The sequence below is a fragment of the Bubalus bubalis genome, chromosome 10, assembly GCF_019923935.1.
Source record: "Bubalus bubalis isolate 160015118507 breed Murrah chromosome 10, NDDB_SH_1, whole genome shotgun sequence".
Taxonomy (NCBI): domain Eukaryota; kingdom Metazoa; phylum Chordata; class Mammalia; order Artiodactyla; family Bovidae; genus Bubalus; species Bubalus bubalis.
Genome location: NC_059166.1, coordinates 165,399 through 182,124, shown reverse-complemented (window position 1 = coordinate 182,124; position 16,726 = coordinate 165,399). Strand labels below are relative to the sequence as shown.

Genomic DNA, 16,726 nt, shown 5'->3' with positions numbered 1-16,726 from the left:
AGATGGGGAAACAGTAGAAACAGTGTCAGACTTTATTTTTTTGGGCTCCAAAATCACTGCAGATGGTGACTGCAGCCATGAAATTAAAAGACACTTACTCCTTGGAAGGAAAGTTATGTCCAACCTAGATAGCACATTCGAAAGCAGAGACATTACTTTGCCAACAAAGGTCCATCCAGTCAAGGCTATGGTTTCTCCTGTGGTCATGTATGGATGTGAGAGTTGGACTGTGAAGAAGGCTGAGCGCCGAAGAATTGATGCTTTTGAACTGTGGTGTTGGAGAAGACTTTGAGAGTCCCTTGGACTGCAAGGAGATCCAGCCAGTCCATTCTGAAGATCAGCCCTGGGATTTCTTTGGAAGGAATGATGCTAAAGCTGAAACTCCAGTACTTTGGCCACCTCATGCGAAGAGTTGACTCATTGGAAAAGACTCTGATGCTGGGAGGGATTGGGGGCAGGAGGAGAAGGGGACGACAGAGGATGAGATGGCTGGATGGCATCACTGACTCGATGGACATGAGTCTCAGTGAACTCCAGGAGTTGGTGATGGACAGGGAGGCCTGGCGTGCTGCGATTCATGGGGTTGCAAAGACTCGGACACGACTGAGCGACTGAACTGAACTGAACTATCACTGTACATGCAACTTACTTTTTAAAACTTAATATATTTTCCTTTTATCAATGTAATATGCCTACAGATTTTAAAATTCAAATAGTACTTCTAGGTTTACAACAAAAACATAGATATTTCCCACACCATGCGTTCCCAATTTTTTCCTTTGTTTACCTCATAGCTATTTTGTTTGAAACTGACTCATATTTCTTTAAAAGAAACTTTCTAACGCTATATCTTTTCCAGTTGTGCACATTGTCTATAAACTTCCAACTCTAGAAACTGAAGGTTTAACACTTCCACAGGATTTCCTAGACGCACACAGTTATGAATCCATAGACCATCACCTCTCATTTTTTGAAAAAGTTACAGCACCCTTTTCATTAGGTTACCATTACTTACCTCATTAAAATTATGGAATCATTATTCACAGCTGAAGCATATGCTATGATTACATTTTCTTCTTTGTACAATTTGTCTTTACTGGATTCAACAATTGCCTAATTTGCTAATTGACTTTTCTATGTATCTATTACATGTTGTCACCAAACTCTGTAGATCTCCTCTTAAAATACTCAAACACCCCAGGCATTCTATGGACTGACTTTTCCTGGAGATGTGTGTCTAGATTTTGTCCTGAGGTTTCCCACCTCTCTTCACTTGGATTCCCTACTGTCTGGATCCTAAATATTCCTTTTTCTTGGCCTCTTAAATTTTGGAGAGTATCCTCCAGCAGGTATCTGAGATAAAGTATTTGGTAGATAATATTTTTGAACTGTATATCTGAAAAAAATCTTTATTCCCAGACTTATAATATTTTGATTTTGAGTAGAATTCCATGTTTTATTTTCTTCAGAATTTTGAAACTTAGTGCTCCACTGAATTTCAGTTTCCTGGCATTCTATTGAAACTTTCCATGCCATCCTGGTTTCCAATCCCTAAATGTATCCTGTTTTTCCTTATGGAAACTCTTTAAGGCCCTTTATCCCTGGTGTCTTGACATTTTGTGATACTGTGCCATCCTGTGAATCTTCATAGGTTTGTTGTTCTGGGCATTGCTGGGTCTCTTTCTTATGTTTTCCTCTTTATCTCTTTTTCTTCTATTATCCAAGAGTCATCATCAAATTTATCTTCTCTTGAATCAATTTTTAACATTTAAATTATTGCTTTTAAAAAAAATTCTCAAGAGCTCTTATCTTCTGAATGCTCTTTGATATACCTTTTTTCTTTCACTGATGTATTATCTCCAAAAGCTGCAGATAATAAACTTTTTAATATTTTTTCCTCTTCTAAGTTTGTTTTTTCCTCTTCATCCTTCCCGTCCTTCTCAAATGTCTGTTGACCCTTGATCATCTGTATTAGGAGGGAAGCAGAGGTGTTTATTTGAAGTTCTGTCGGGGTAGAACCAAGTGCTGCTAAGTGGTAAGGACTGACACAGGGCAACGAGAGGGAGCTTTGGTCAGCTTGCTGCCTCGGCCTCCATAATCTGGCCCCGTGTCTGCACTGTGTTTCCTGCTCCTAAAGTCTGGGGTGCCTGCTGCTCCCTCACAACACCTGAATCCCCACCTCCATCTCTTTCCTAGCTTTGCTCTTTCTGCCTATAAGTCCTTCCTCTTCTCATCCAGCCTCAGAGCCTACCCTCCCTTCCAGGTTCAACTCTCACATTGTCTCCTTGCTGCCTTCTTCATCCACAAGCTATAAAGCCCACTCTTTTGCTTGTTCCCTGATATTTGAAGTGTTCGTCTCCCAGCTACACATGCACTCATGACTAGAAACCATTGCACATACTGTTTGTCTGACCCTATGGCACCCAATCAGTATTAGGTGCTGTTTGATTTTAGAAAAAATATCAACAAGAAATGAAAGTCTTGTAGGCGGAATAGAGATAGCCCTTCCTAAATTAATACATACCTATGGTGAATTACTTCAATTTGGTAATTTTTTTTTTTTGGCCATGCCACAGCATTTGGGATCTTAGTTCCCCCTGACCAAGGATCCAACCTGTGTCCCCTGCAGTAGAAGCAGAGGAAGAACCACTGGATCACGAGGGAAGTCCCATCAATTTGCTAATGTTTTTTGACAGCTTGATTTGCAAGAGACTCAGCAGGAACAATATCTGACCATCTTACTTCCCAGATGGAAAGTAAGCTCTCTGGGGCTTGCAGCAGCCCTCCTGTGCAAAGACAGGGTTTGAGATACATCTTAAGTAACTTGATATTATTAATTGAAGTTTGCCAAGTATTTAAAAATAAATTAGATTGGTTTCAAAGTTATTCTGTCATCACACTTGGCTACCAAAATGTTCTCCTGGCTGTAAATAAAAGACTGGCGTTGTGACTAGAGAAATGGGAATCGTGTATAATCGAAAGGCTGCCTATCTCCCAGCCCAGGGGAGCATGTCCTTAACATGAACCTTACTGGCCTCAAAGCAGCTGCCAAAACAAAGTCGAGATGGCAGCTTCCTTCCAATGAATATTCAGGGTTGATTTCCTTTAGGACTGACTGGTTGACTTTCATGCAGTCCAAAGGGCTCTCAAGAGTCTTTTCCAGCACCCCAATTCAAAAGCATCAGTTCTTCAACACTCAGCCTTCTTTACGGACTGATGCTGAAGCTGAAGCTCTAACACTCTGGCCACTGGCTCCGGAAGAGCCATCTCATTGGAAACGACCCTGATGCTGGAAGAGACTGCGGGCAAGAGAAGGGAGAGACAGAGGGTGAGATGGTTGGATGGGATCACTGACTCAATGGCCATGAGTTTGAGCAAACTCCCAGGACACGGTGAAGAACACGGAAGCCGGGCCTGCTGCAGTTCATGGGGTCACAAAGAGTCGGATTAAACAACATGGCTTCCAGAGTCCAAATTCCTTAACGTGAGACGCATCCTCGCTTCCTCCCCTGCCCTGGCGGCCGCCCTGGGCTCTCGCCCCATTCCAGACCGCAGGTCTGCCTACGAAGAACCGTAGGCTCCAGAATAGTTCGGGGGGCCGTCGCCGTCACAGTCATGTTAGCGTGGCTCCTCTCTACCTAGGGCTTGCTGTGCTCCACTGTGTCCTTGCTCAGCCCCAGCTGGGAAGCGCCGGCCTCCTCCCAATCGGACAGATGGCAAGGTGGATAGAGCGCCAAGCCTGAAAGTCCACCCATTCAGGACCCCCCACCGCCTGCTCCTCCAGGCCCGGGGCTCAGGTCCAGCCTCCCGTCTCCGGGCAGCTCACCCCATCATCTCAGCGCTCTCATGCCAAACTGCGCCATACGACCCCGACCTAGCGTACAACCGCTGCACCGCCCACAGCACCAACGGATACGCATGCGGAAGCCGAGCGAGTCGTGACCCCGACCTCGGAAGCTCAGCGCGGTTTCCGAGGCAACGGGCGCGGAGCCGGAGCCGGCGCCGCCACGCGCTCTCAGGCGCCTGCGCGTGGCGCTCCCGGCGCCTCCCGGCCGGCTTCGCAGGTCCCGCCCTCTCGTGGGCGGGGCGGTCTCGCGACGGGAAGCGGAAGTGCGCACCGCTGCTGAGGGCCGAGGGCGGCGTGGGCGCGTCTCCGGTGTCCTGGCGCGTCTCTAGGTAGGGCTGGGCCTGCGGGGCTGTCGCCTCGGTGCTGAGGATGCACTCGCGATTCGGCGCCGTCGCGGTCCCTGAGCCGCGTCTCCCTGACCGCTCGACCCCACAGCTGTGCGCCCTGCCTGCTCCCCCCCGGCGCCACCCTGGCCCGACCCCTCTCTGGAAAGAGGCGTGTGGTTCCGGGTCCCCGGTGACCCTGTCTGCTGTCTCTCGGGGAGGCGTCCTCTGACCTCTGCACGTGCGTCTCCGAACTTGAGCGCCTTCCCCCAGTCACCCGTCAGTCCTGAGCTGGGGCTCCAGCACCCAGCAAGCACCATGCCCTTGGGGGAAGAATGGCGGGCGGGATGATGCGTAGGTGGCTGAGAACGTGGTTTGTCCTAGACGGCCAAGGAGGGGACAGAAGCCTCTGTACTGGAGGGGGGATTCTAGCTGAGTTTCGAATAAGTACAAGTTGAGAGGTGCTGCGGGCAAGAGGCCATTCATTACTGCAGCAGAAACGGTGCTTACCACATGTAGGTTTGAGACTGTTGGACATATTCTGGAAAATATAGGTTGATTAGAGTTGGGGTTGGCAGGAAGCTTGAGAGAATTGTGCTCACTCACTCCTGTCTGACTGTGATTTTATGGACCATAGCCTGCCAGGTTCCTCTGTCCATGGGGTATTCCCGGCAGCCAGGCTCCTCTATCCGTGGGATTTTTCCCACAGGAAGACTGGAGTGGGTTGCTGTTTTCTCCTCCAGGGGATCTTCCCAACCCAGGGATCAAACCCATGTCTCTTTGAGTCTCCTGAATTGCAGGAGGATTCTTTATCACTAAGCCACCAGGGAAGCCCCTTTGGGAGAACTAGGAACAACAAGAGATGTGATCAAATAAGTGATCAGATCTTAGTATTAAAAGAGTCATCTGACAGGTGTACTGGTGGTGGTCCGGGATGACTATGTGTGATAAGGTGGCGTTTGCAGTCATTTAGGGAAGAGAAGTTTTAGGACTGAAAATTTGGAAATGGTAGTGGGGAGAACTTGGAAGTGAGTTTGATGTGGGGAAAAGTGAGGTGGTATTTCAAGTGACTTCCACATTTTTGACTTGAGCACTTGAGACAATTCAGAGAATGGGAGGCAGGTCTGCAGCATCAGGCTCCTCACCTCTCACCTCCCAAATGTATTATGCTCTGTGAGTCCTCGGTGTCTAGTGTGACCCTTGTGCTTTGTGCTCTGTTGCTGTTGTTTCTGAACCATGGCCTCCCAGCATCATGTGCTCTCTGACCTGCGCATGTTTGGACCTTGCTGTTGGGAGCTACCCCCTGCCCCACCACAGCTTCACACATTCTTTGTGTATTGATTTCCCCAGCATCTGCCATCTCTCAGGTCACTGGAGTGGCTTTCTCCCAACCTGGCCATTCCTCACTCTCAGAAATCTAGCAGTGCCTTCCTTAGTATGTTGTGTTCATGTAAAGCAGTGAGACCTCCTTGGTTGTGTCACACTGCTCATTGCCACACGTACTGCTTTCTGACTACCTTACCTCCCAGTTTCTTTGTGTAACTCCTAACCACTCAGCCTTCCAGACACAGAAATATCTAATCACTTCTGGCCGATGGATTTCTCACCTGAGAAATGAGAAGACCGAAGTAGGTGATGGCTGTGGTCACCTTCAGTTGTTACTATTCTGAGGTTCTGCCTACTCCCCGAGCCTGAATCAGTGGCATTCATGGGGCAGATTTTACTGTAAAGCTAATGAAGTTCAGACTTCAGAGTCCTCACTTTCATGGGCCCCTTCCAAGGCACTAGGAAGGGCCTCAGTGGTTTTTAGTTTATAATTGTGTGTGTATTTTAAAGAAGGGCCTCAAATTATTAAGTTTCAGCCCCCCACAGTGCTTGGATCCCTTTAGTTACCTCCTATTGTCTTGGTTTTGTGTTCCTTTACTTTCCCTTCCCCACCTCCCATTCCTCCTTGTGTGTGCTTCTTACTGAGGCTTAGAGAGAAGCCACTAGTCATAGTAAACACGCTTTTCCAGCAACACAAGAGATGTGGTGATGTCCACACATGGACATCACCAAATGGTCGATTACAAAATTGGATTATATTCTTTGCACCCAAAGATGGAGAAGCTCTATACAGTCAGCGAAAACAAGGCTGGGAGCTGACTGTGGCTCAGATCATGAGTTTCTTATTGCAAAATTCAGGCTTAAATTGAAGAAAGTAGGGAAGACTACTAGGCCATTCAGGTATGACCTAAATCAAATCCCTTATGATTATACAGTGGAAGTAACAAGTAGATTCAAGGGATTAGACCTGATAGATAAGAATGCCTGAAGAACAATGTACAGAGTTTTGTAACATTGTACACAAGGCGGTGATCATACCATCCCCAAGAAAAAGAAATGCAAAAAGGCAAAATGGTTGTCTGAGGAGGACTTACACATAGCTGAGAAAAGAAAAAAAGTGAAAGGCAAAGGAGAAAAGGAAAGATATATTAATCCGAATGCAGAGTTCCCAAGAATAGGGAGCACAAATAAAGTGTTCCTAAGTGATCAATGCTAAGAAATAGATGAAAACAATAGAATGGAAAAGACTAGAGATCTCTTCAAGAAACCTAGAGATACCAAGGGAGCATTTCATGCAAAGATGGTCACAATAAAGGACAGAAACGGTATGGACCAAACAAAAGCAAAAGATATCAAGAAAAGGTGGCAAGAATACACAGAAGAACTATACAAAAAAGATCTTAATGACCCAGATAACCACGACGGTGTGATCACTCATCTAGAGCCAGACATCCTGGAGTGCGAAGTCAAGTGGGCCTTAGGAAACATCACTACAAACAAATGTAATGGAGGTGATGGAATTCCAGCTGAACTATTTCAAATCCTAAAAGATGATACTGTGAAAGGGCTGCACTCAATATGCCAGCAAATTTGGAAAACTCAGCAGTGGTCACAGGACTGAAAAAGGTCAGTTTTCATTCCAGTCCCAAAGAAGTGAATGCAAGTCACTCAATCGTGTCTGACTCTTTGTGACCCCATAGACTATACAGTCTATGGAATTCTCCAGGCCAGAATACTGGAGTGGGTAACCTTTCCCTTCTCCAGTGTATCTTCCCAACACAGGAATTGAAACCAAGTCTCCCGCATTGCAGGTGGATTCTTTACCAGCTGAGCTTCAAGGGAAGCCCCAAAGAAAGGCAGTGCGAAAGAATATTCAGACTCCTGCACAATTGCACTCATTTCTCATGCTAGCAAAGTAATGATCAAAATTCTCCAAGCTGGGCTTCATCAGTACATGAACCAAGAACTTCCAGATGTTCAAGCTGGATTTAGAAAAGGCAGAGGAACCAGAGATCTAATCGCCAACATTTGTTGGATCATAGAAAAAGCAAGAGAATTCCAGAAAAAACATCTGCTTCATTGACTATGCTGAAACATTTGATGGTGTGGATCACAAAAGAACTTGAAAATTCTTAGATGGAAATACCAGACCACCTTACCTGCCTCCTAGGAAACCTGTATGCAGGTCAAGAAGCAACAGTTAGAACTGGACATGGAACAGCAGACTGGTTCAAAATTGGGCAAGGAGTATGTCAAGGCTGTAATTGTCAGCCTGCTTATTTAACTTATATGCAGAGTACATTATGCAAAATGCTGGGCTGGATGAAGCACAAGCTGGAATCAAGATTTCTGGGAGAAATACTAATAACCTCAGATATGTAGGTGACACCACCCTTATGGCAGAAAGCTAGAGGAATTAAAGAGCCTCTTGATGCAAGTGAAAGAGGAGAGTGAAAAAGCTGGTTTAAAACTCAACACTCAAAAAACTAAGATCATGGCATCTGATCCCGTCACGTCCTGGCAAATAGATAGGGAATCAGTGGAAACAGTGGTAGATTTTATTTTTCTTGGGCTCCCAAATCACTGCAGATGGTGACTGCAACCATGAAATTAAAAAATGCTTGCTGCTTTGAAGGAAAGGTATTACAAGCCTAGATGGTGTATTAAAAAGCAGACATTGCCAAAGAAATCTGTATAGTCAAAGCTGTGGTTTTTCCAGAAGTCATGTATGGATATGAAAGTTGGACTGTAAAGAAAGCTGAACACCACCTTTGAAGAATTGATATTTTCAAACTGTGGTGTTTGACAAGACTCTTGAGAGTCCTTTGGATTACATGGAGATCAAACCATTCAACCCTGAAGGAAATCAGTTCTGAATATTTATTGGAAGGACTGAAGCTGAAATTCCAATACTTTGGCTGCTGCTGCTAAGTTGTTTCAGTCGTGTCCGACTCTACGTGACCCCATAGATGGCAGCCCACCAGCCTCCTGTCCCTGGGATTCTCCAGGCAAGAACACCAGAGTGGGTTGCCATTTCCTTCTCCAGTGCGTGAATGTGAAAAGTGAAAGTGAGGTCACTCAGTCGTGTCTGACTCTTCACGACCCCATGGACTGCAGCCTACCAGGCTCCTCCTCCTATGGGATACTCCAGGCAAGAGTACTGGAGTGGGGTGCCATTGCCTTCTCCGATACTTTGGCTACCTGATGTAAAGAGCAAACTCATTTAGAAAAGATCCTGATGCTGGGAAAGATTTAAAGCAATAAAAGGGAGAGGCAGAGGGTGAGATGGATTGATAGCATCACTGACTCAATGAACATGAATTTGAGCAAACTCCGGTAAATAATGAAGGACAGCATGCTATAGTCCATGGGGTGGCAAAGAGTCAGACATGACTTAGCAACTGAATAATGCCAAAAAGAAAATGTGAATGAGTGGGGCTGATCACATTCCTGTTGTAACATGGCTTTAGTTTGCTCTTGCACTCATCAAACATGCTAGTAAAGTAATGCTCAAAATTCTCCAAGCCAGGCTTCAGCAATACATGAACCGTGAACTTCCTGATGTTCAAGCTGGTTTTAGAAAAGGCAGAGGAACCAGAGATCAAATTGCCAACATCTGCTAGATTATGGAAAAAGCAAGAGAGTTCCAGAAAAACATCGATTTCTGCCTTATTGACTATGCCAAAGCCTTTGACTGTGTGGATCACAGTAAACTGTGGAAAATTCTGAAAGAGATGGTAATTCCAGACCACCTGACCTGCCTCTTGAGAAATCTGTATGCAGGTCAGGAAGCAACAGTTAGAACTGGACATGGAACAACAGTCTGGTTCCTAATAGGAAAAGGAGTACGTCCAGGCTGTATATCATCACCCTGCTTATTTAACTTATATGCAGAGTACATCATGAGAAACGCTGGACTGGAAGAAACACAAGCTGGAATCAAGATTGCCGGGAGAAATATCAATAACCTCAGATATGCAGATGACACCACCCTTATGGCAGAAAGTGAAGAGGAACTAAAAAGCCTCTTGATGAAAGTGAAAGTGGAGAGTGAAAAAGTTGGCTTAAAGCTCAACATTCAGAAGACGAAGATCATGGCATCTGGTCCCATCACTTCATGGGAAATAGATGGGGAAACAGTGTCAGACTTTATTTTTTGGGGCTCCAAAATCACTGCAGATGGTGACTGTAGCCATGAAATTAAAAGAGGCTTGCTCCTTGGAAGGAAAGTTATGACCAACATAGATAGCATATTCAAAAGCAGAGACATTACTTTGCCAACAAAGGTCCATCTAGTCAAGGCTATGGTTTTTCCTGTGGTCATGTATGGATGTGAGAGTTGGACTGTGAAGAAGGCTGAGCACCGAAGAATTGATGCTTTTGAACTGTGGTGTTGGAGAAGACTCTTGAGAGTCCCTTGGACTGCAAGGAGATCCAACCAGTCCATTCTGAAGGAGATCAGCCCTGGGATTTCTTTGGAAGGAATGATGCTAAAGCTGAAGCTCCAGTACTTTGGCCACCTCATGCGAAGAGTTGACTCATTGGAAAAGACTCTGATGCTGGGAGGGATTGGGGGCAAGAGGAGAAGGGGACGACAGAGGATGAGATGGCTGGATGGCATCACTGACTCGATGGACGTGAGTCTGAGTGAACTCCGGGAGTTGGTGATGGACAGGAAGGCCTGGCATGCTGCGATACATGGGGTTGTGAAGAGTCGGACACGACTGAGCAACTGAACTGAACTGAGGAAGAACTGAGGTCAGAGATTGACAACTGTGCTCAGGGGGCAGAACATTTGCAACAATATGTGTATTTGATTTGCTTCATTGCTGCTGCCTTGCCACCTCCTTCAAGAAAAGGTTGAAAGTAAGGGAAGTCCACTTCAATTCAGTTCAGTTCAGTCGCTCAGTCGTGTCCGACTCTGTGACCCCATGAGTCACAGCACGCCAGGCCTCCCTGTCCATCACCAACTCCCAGAGTTCACCAGACTCATGTCCATCGAGTCGGTGATGCAATCCAGCCATCTCATCCTCTGTAGTCCCCTTCTCCTCCTGCCCCCAATCCCTTCCAGCATCAGAGTCTTTTCCATTGAATCAACTCTTCGCATGAGGTGGCCAAAGTACTGGAGTTTCAGCTGTAGCATCATTCCTTCCGAAGAACACCCAGGGCTGATCTCCTTTAAAATGGACTGGCTGGATCTCCTTGCAGTCCAAGGGACTCTCAAGAGTCTTCTCCAACACCACAGTTCAAAAGCATCAATTCTTTGGCTCTCAGCCTTCTTCACAGTCCAACTCTCACATCCATACATGACCACAGGAAAAACCATAGCCTTGACTAGATGGACCTTTGTTGGCAAAGTAATGTCTCTGTTTTTGAATATGCTATCTAGGTTGGTCACAACTTTCCTTCCAAAGAGTAAGTGTCTTTTAATTTCATGGCTGCAGTCACCATGTGCAGTGAAGTCCACTTAATTAAGATCATAAAAGCAGCTCTTACCTCCACTGAAATTAGGATCACACACTGGGAATTCACTCAGAGAAATTAATTTCATCTTAATTAGTTTGAAAGTGAGGCATCCTTATACTATCAGTTACTTTTATAGAGGAACAAGTGGGAATAACTTTTACATTTTCATTTGCTTTTATAAGTAAATTTCTATTTCTTTGTAAGGTGTTCTGTTGGAAAAGTTTTCAGAGAATTAAAACATGTTACTTAAGGTTTAAAGTATGTGGATCAGATCAGATCAGATCAGTCCCTCAGTCGTGTCCGACTCTTTGAGACCCCATGAATCACAGCACGCCAGGCCACCCCGTCCATCACCAACTCCCGGAGTTCACTGAGACTCACGTCCATCGAGTCAGTGATGCCATCCAGCCATCTCATCCTCTGTGGTCCCCTTCTCCTCTTGCCCCCAATCCCTCCCAGCATCAGAGTCTTTTCCAATGAGTCAGCTCTTCGCATGAGGTGGCCAAAGTACTGGAGCTTCATCTTTAGCATCATTCCTTCCAAAGAAATCCCAGGGCTGATCTTCAGAATGGACTGGTTGGATCTCCTTGCAGTCCAAGGGACTCTCAAGAGTCTTCTCCAACACCACAGTTCAAAAGCATCAATTCTTCGGCGCTCAGCCTTCTTCACAGTCCAACTCTCACATCCATACATGACCACAGGAAAAGCCATAGCTTTGACTAGATGGACCTTTGTTGGCAATTAATGTCTTTGCTTTTGAATATGCTATCTAAGTTGGTCATAACTTTCCTTCCAAGGAGTAAGCCTCTTTTAATTTCATGGCTGCAGTCACCATCTACTAAAGGATTTTATAGTACTAGTTTAAAATCCGCCAAACTGAGAGGTAAACCGTTGTCTTACTTGAGCAAATGAAGTCAGTGGTGTACAAAGAATCAGTGATTTCTTTTCAGTCAGCCAGTAAGTCAGGGCCATTACTAGCTAAAAAGCCGGGTCCTCCGCACCCTTTTCCTTATAAACAAGTGTTAGTCAAAGGAGTCCATTGATGTCAGCTCTTATTGTAGAACACCTGCTTTTAAACACACACCTGTCCAGCTGCATGCCCGCGTGCACGCTGGGCTCTGGAAGGTACACAGCAGTGATGGATGCTCTCCATGTCAGTACTTTAGCTCGGATAATTAGCCCAGTACAGATTCATGTAAGTTACTTTAAGTCATGCATGCTAAAGTGGTTGGTCATCGGGACAAGGGGATACTAGCTTGAACAGCAGAGTTTTCTGGATAATTTAATTTTGGATTTTTTTTCATTAAGGAGAAAAATATCACATTTAGAATGGAAATCTGTCTAAAATAAAGGATTTGTCTGCTTTCTTAAAAAAAATTTTTTTTTTGCCACACTGTTCTACAGGAGATCAGTCCTGGGATTTCTTTGGAAGGAATGATGCTAAAGCTGAAACTCCAGTACTTTGGCCACCTCATGCGAAGAGTTGACTCATTGGAAAAGACTCTGATGCTGGGAGGGATTGGGGGCAGGAGGAAAAGGGGACGACAGAGGATGAGATGGCTGGATGGCATCACTGACTCGATGGACATGAGTCTCAGTGAACTCCAGGAGCTGGTGATGGACAGGGAGGCCTGGCGTGCTGCGATTCATGGGGTCGCAAAGAGTTGGACATGACTGAGCGACTGATCTGATCTGATGTAGCTTATGAGATTTTAGTTCCCGAAACAGTGACTGAACCTGGGTCCCCTGCATTGGAATTGCAGTCTTCACCACTGAGCCACCATTCCCTGCTTTCTTAATAGAAGGTGCTATCTGTGATAGGAACTTTCCCTAATCCCTGTGATATGACCTCAAGTAAACATTGTAAACACACCTTGTTGTGATGAGAATAGTGTTAGGGCTTGTTAAGGCGCATGCGCTGGTTTTCCCTGCTGTTTATGTGGTGTTTTTCTGTCCCCTGGGTTTCCTGGGTCCACTGTCAGAGGTTCTGACCCTTGTCAGCATGGGCACACCTGTCTCGTGCCCTTTCCATTACTGTGGACTTTGAGCTAATTGTTAGAATTATGCAGAAGAGTGATTCACAGATGATAAATCAGAGCCCGAGAAGTCTCTTATGAATAGATTATTTCAGTTTTACTTATGAATTTTGAAACTTACATCGGAGTCTTATTCTGAATTCTGGATCAATGAGGCGTAAGTTTTTATAGGTGGCAGGCATTTTCCTTTCCTGCGTTCACTGACCTGTAAGGCGCTTGGTGAAGCTGCAGTCAGGTAGCCTCTGGGTGTCCCTACAGTCCCACTGGTCCGTTAGGCCCCCTGGGGCTGGGAGCACCTCCAGAAAGGAGCGCTGTAGCTATGCGCACCCCAGGGCTGGCTCTGCCAGGGGTGGTCTTCCCTGCGGGCCCAGCCGCCACCAGATCTCTGAAGTGTGGTGTTCGGGGTGGGCAGCCCCTCGTGAGAGGAGCTGGCTGTGCTGTTACTGTCTATGACCTCAGCAGGTGACTCAGTGCACACTGCTGACTGCCCCCAGCCGCCAGCTCTTCCTGCCTTCTTTGCTGGCATGCAGGCCTCACAGTGGAGTCTGAACAAAACCACACAGTGCACCAGCGGGGCTGGAGGGGGCGTCCGCTGTGGGCACCGGTTCACAGTGTACAGCCTGGTGCATTCGGACATGTCTGCACACACCCAGGTCTGCTTCTTTCCCGACAGACCCTGAGCCTTTGCTCCTTTCAAGGTGCACGTCTTAGGAGTCTGTCTTGTTCGTTGCTGTGTCCGCAGCTGCGGGACCTCGTGCCTTCGGTGTACTGGGGGGAAGGGGCTACAGAGGCTCTCTTTAGCCTCTTTGTCTTGCAATACGACACAGAGCTTTGCATCCCTCCAGAGCTGGAGTTCTTCCCGGCGAGAGAGGGCTTTGGATGTCTCGCCTGCCTCCATCCCTCTTCCACAGCACAGGCAAGGCAGTGCTTCCAAAATACACTTGCTGAAGAGCTTTGCACGACACCTGCTTCCCCTCAGAACCCAGTGTGCACGCGTGTGTGGGTGTGGAAGCCGCTTTCACAGCAGCCTCCTACCACATCTGTCCACTCTTCCCTCCAGCAGAGGCTCTGCCAGGCCCAGGGGTTTGGGTTTTTTTTGTCCCCCATTTCCTGTGTTGAAGAATACATTTACAATATGCTACGTAAAGTTGCAGGTTAAATGACGTAATAGAACAGATATTTTAAGCACCTTAGAAACATGGATTTAATATAAAAAGACACCCTAGGACCTAAATAAAGGCATCCCTGTCGCTCCTGCCTCGTGCCTCCCGCCCGCCTGCCCTCCCACTCCCTCTGGCTGTGCCGCCTGCCCCGTCTGCCTTTGTCAGGGCCCTTGGCACGCCCTTCGTCAGGTGGACGCCCTTCCTCAGGTGGCATCCCCTTCCTCAGGTGCATCCCCTTCCCCAGTGGCATCCCTTCCTCAGGTGGCATCCTGTTCCTCAGGTGCATCCCCTTCCCCAGGTGCATCCCTTCCTCAGGTGGCACCCCTTCCTCAGGTGGCACCCTTTCCTCAGGTGGCATCCCCTTCCTCAGGGGCATCCCCTTCCTCAGTGGCATCCCCTTCCTCAGGTGGCATCCCGTTCCTCAGGTGTATCCCCTTCCTCAGGTGTATCCCCTTCCTCAGGTGCATCCCCTTCCCCAGGTGCATCCCTTCCTCAGGTGGCACCCCTTCTTCAGGTGGCACCCTTTCCTCAGGTGGCATCCCCTTCCTCAGGGGCATCCCCTTCCTCGGTGGCATCCCCTTCCTCAGGTGGCATCCCGTTCCTCAGATGTATCCCTTTCCCCAGGTGCATCCCCTTCCCCAGGTGCATCCCTTCCTCAGGTGGCCCTTGCGGATCCCAGGATGGGTTGTGTCTTCCTGCTGACCATCTCTCACACTGTCTGCTTTTGTCTGTCTTGAAGTGATGCCCCAGTGACGACCGCTTGCTGGGGCTTTTCCTGCCAGCATGTAAGCTGCCGAAGGCAGGGCCCTGTCTGTCTTGGTTGGCTCACGTCTGCTGGAGTGGCGATAAGGGTGCTGGCTTGGCCCATGGTTCCGCGTCCTGTGTGGGGCCTCTGCCGTGGAGACCCGCCTGGGAGCCGTCGCCCAGGGCTGCCCTGAGGCTGCACTTGTGAATTCTGGTGAACGCTGAGCAGCTGCCGTGTCTTGTCTGGCCTGGGACACATTTTCATCTCTGAAATTTCAGTCCTTTTTCTTAAACCCTGCTGTGTAGTAAGGGTCCCTGTAAGTTCCTCTTTTTAGCTGGGGCTCTCAGGGAGAAGAGGAGAGAGTGGACCTCAGACCCTCCACTTCAAGCTCTGGGGGCCTCATGAGGGGGCGCGGGCTCAGGAGGCAGGCTCCCGCTGAGAGCAGTTACCTAAGACTCAGACATGAAGCTAGGGCAAAGGAGGACTGTGCTTTCTGCCCCGAATCCTAGGCCATTTCCAAGAGTTACATCCGAGATAATTCAGTTTTCTAAGAGAATGTCCATCTCTCTTTTAATTTGCTGTTTACTCTTGATGCGGCCCAAATATCATGATGATACATGTTAATTTGTAGATTTTTGTCTTGTAGAGACATTATCTTTGTCTGATACAGATCTATCAAGAGGTTATGGTTTTATTTATTTTATTTATTTTTTTTGGTGGTCAAAATAAATTTTAATGTAAAAACTGACATAAAATGTAGAAATATGTATGTAGAGGAGAAAACAAAATCCAGTTATATTCTATTTTTAAGGGAAATGTGATAATGAAAACACTACTATACATAAAATAGACAACTAATGAGAACCTACTGTATGGCACAGGGAACTCGACTCAATACTCAATGCTCCTTAGCTTTGTAATTGTTTGGTATATCTATTCCAATCCCTTGGGTTTGAATCCCATTGAGAGGTTATGGTTTTATATCTGTAGAATATTAATCTGATCTGTCTCTAGCTTTAAAAAGCTCAACTTTGCCAGCCAGCTGTTCACATGTGTTCAGGACCAGCTTCCTGTCTTACAGTCTCCCTCACCGATTGGCCTTTGCACGGGTGTTGTCTCTTCACCTTTGACTGTTATGCCTTGAACCTCTGGGTGTACCTCACGCAGCCACAACTGCTGGTACTGGTTGTCCTGCAAACACTGTTCTGTGGGGTGTTTGCCCTGGGCTGTCGTGGGTCTGTGGGGGGTGTGCCCGGGGCTGTCCGTGGGTCCATGGAGGAGTGTGCCCTGGGCTGTTGTGGGTCCTTGGATGTGTGCCAGGGCTGTCGTGGGTCCATGGGCTGTGTGCCTGGGGCTGTCATAGATCCGTGGGGAGTGTGCCCAGGGCTGTCCGTGGTCCATGGGGGTGTGCCCGGGGCTGTCTGTTGTCCATGGGGTGTGTGCCCGGGGCTGTCTTGGGTCCGTGGGGTGTGTGCCCGGGGCTGTCCGTGGTCCATGGGGGTGTGCCCAGGGCTGTCTCTGGTCCATGTGGTGTGTGCCTGGGGCTGTCAGTGGTCCATGGAGGTGTGCCCGGGGCTGTCGTGGGTCCATGGGGGTGTGCCCGGGGCTGTATGTGGTCCTTGGGTATGTGCCCGGAGCTGTCATAGGTCTGTGGGAAGTGTGCCAGGGCTGTCGTGGGGCCTTGGGGTGTGTGCCCGGGGCTGTCGTGGATCCGTGGGGTGTGTGCCCGGGGCTGTCGTGGGTCCGTGGGGTGTGTGCCCGGGGCTGTCGTGGGTCCGTGGGGTGTGTGCCCGGGGTGGTCTTCGGTCCATGGGGTGTGT

At 47.7% G+C, this 16,726-nt stretch overlaps 2 protein-coding genes across 10 annotated transcripts in view; one reads left to right on the top strand and one right to left on the bottom strand.

Moving 5' to 3' along the window:
- Nucleotides 1-590: 590 nt before the first annotated feature.
- LOC112587300 lies at nt 591-13,180 on the bottom strand. The gene is made up of 3 exons (XM_044924587.1): nt 13,120-13,180; nt 3,827-4,433; nt 591-1,966 (listed from the first exon to the last, which is right to left on the bottom strand). Exons 1-3 carry the CDS (start codon nt 13,178-13,180, stop codon nt 1,963-1,965), a joined length of 672 nt encoding a protein of 223 aa, XP_044780522.1. The 3' UTR covers nt 591-1,962.
- The window catches only part of FAM120B (family with sequence similarity 120B), a 68,820-nt gene continuing 56,141 nt past the window's right edge, over nt 4,048-16,726 (top strand). For 8 of the 9 annotated variants that reach the window (XM_044923963.2, XM_044923961.2, XM_006076028.4 and 5 more), the window contains exon 1: nt 4,048-4,176. The gene's annotated coding sequence lies outside the window, so the exon portion shown is untranslated. Of the gene's footprint in view, nt 4,177-4,335; nt 4,480-16,726 lie in introns of those variants that run through there. The other variant, XM_044923959.2, reaches the window with a different exon arrangement.

Excerpts from the sequence above, each read along its gene's own strand:
- LOC112587300 (XM_044924587.1), bottom strand. The coding sequence starts at position 13,180 with ATGCCTGCCACCTATAAAAACTTACGCCTCATTGATCCAGAATTCAGA. Across the intron at positions 4,434-13,119 it reads ATTCAGAATAAGACTCCGAT|GCGCTCAAGTTCGGAGACGC; the intron begins GTAAGTTTCAAA and ends GACTGGGGGAAG.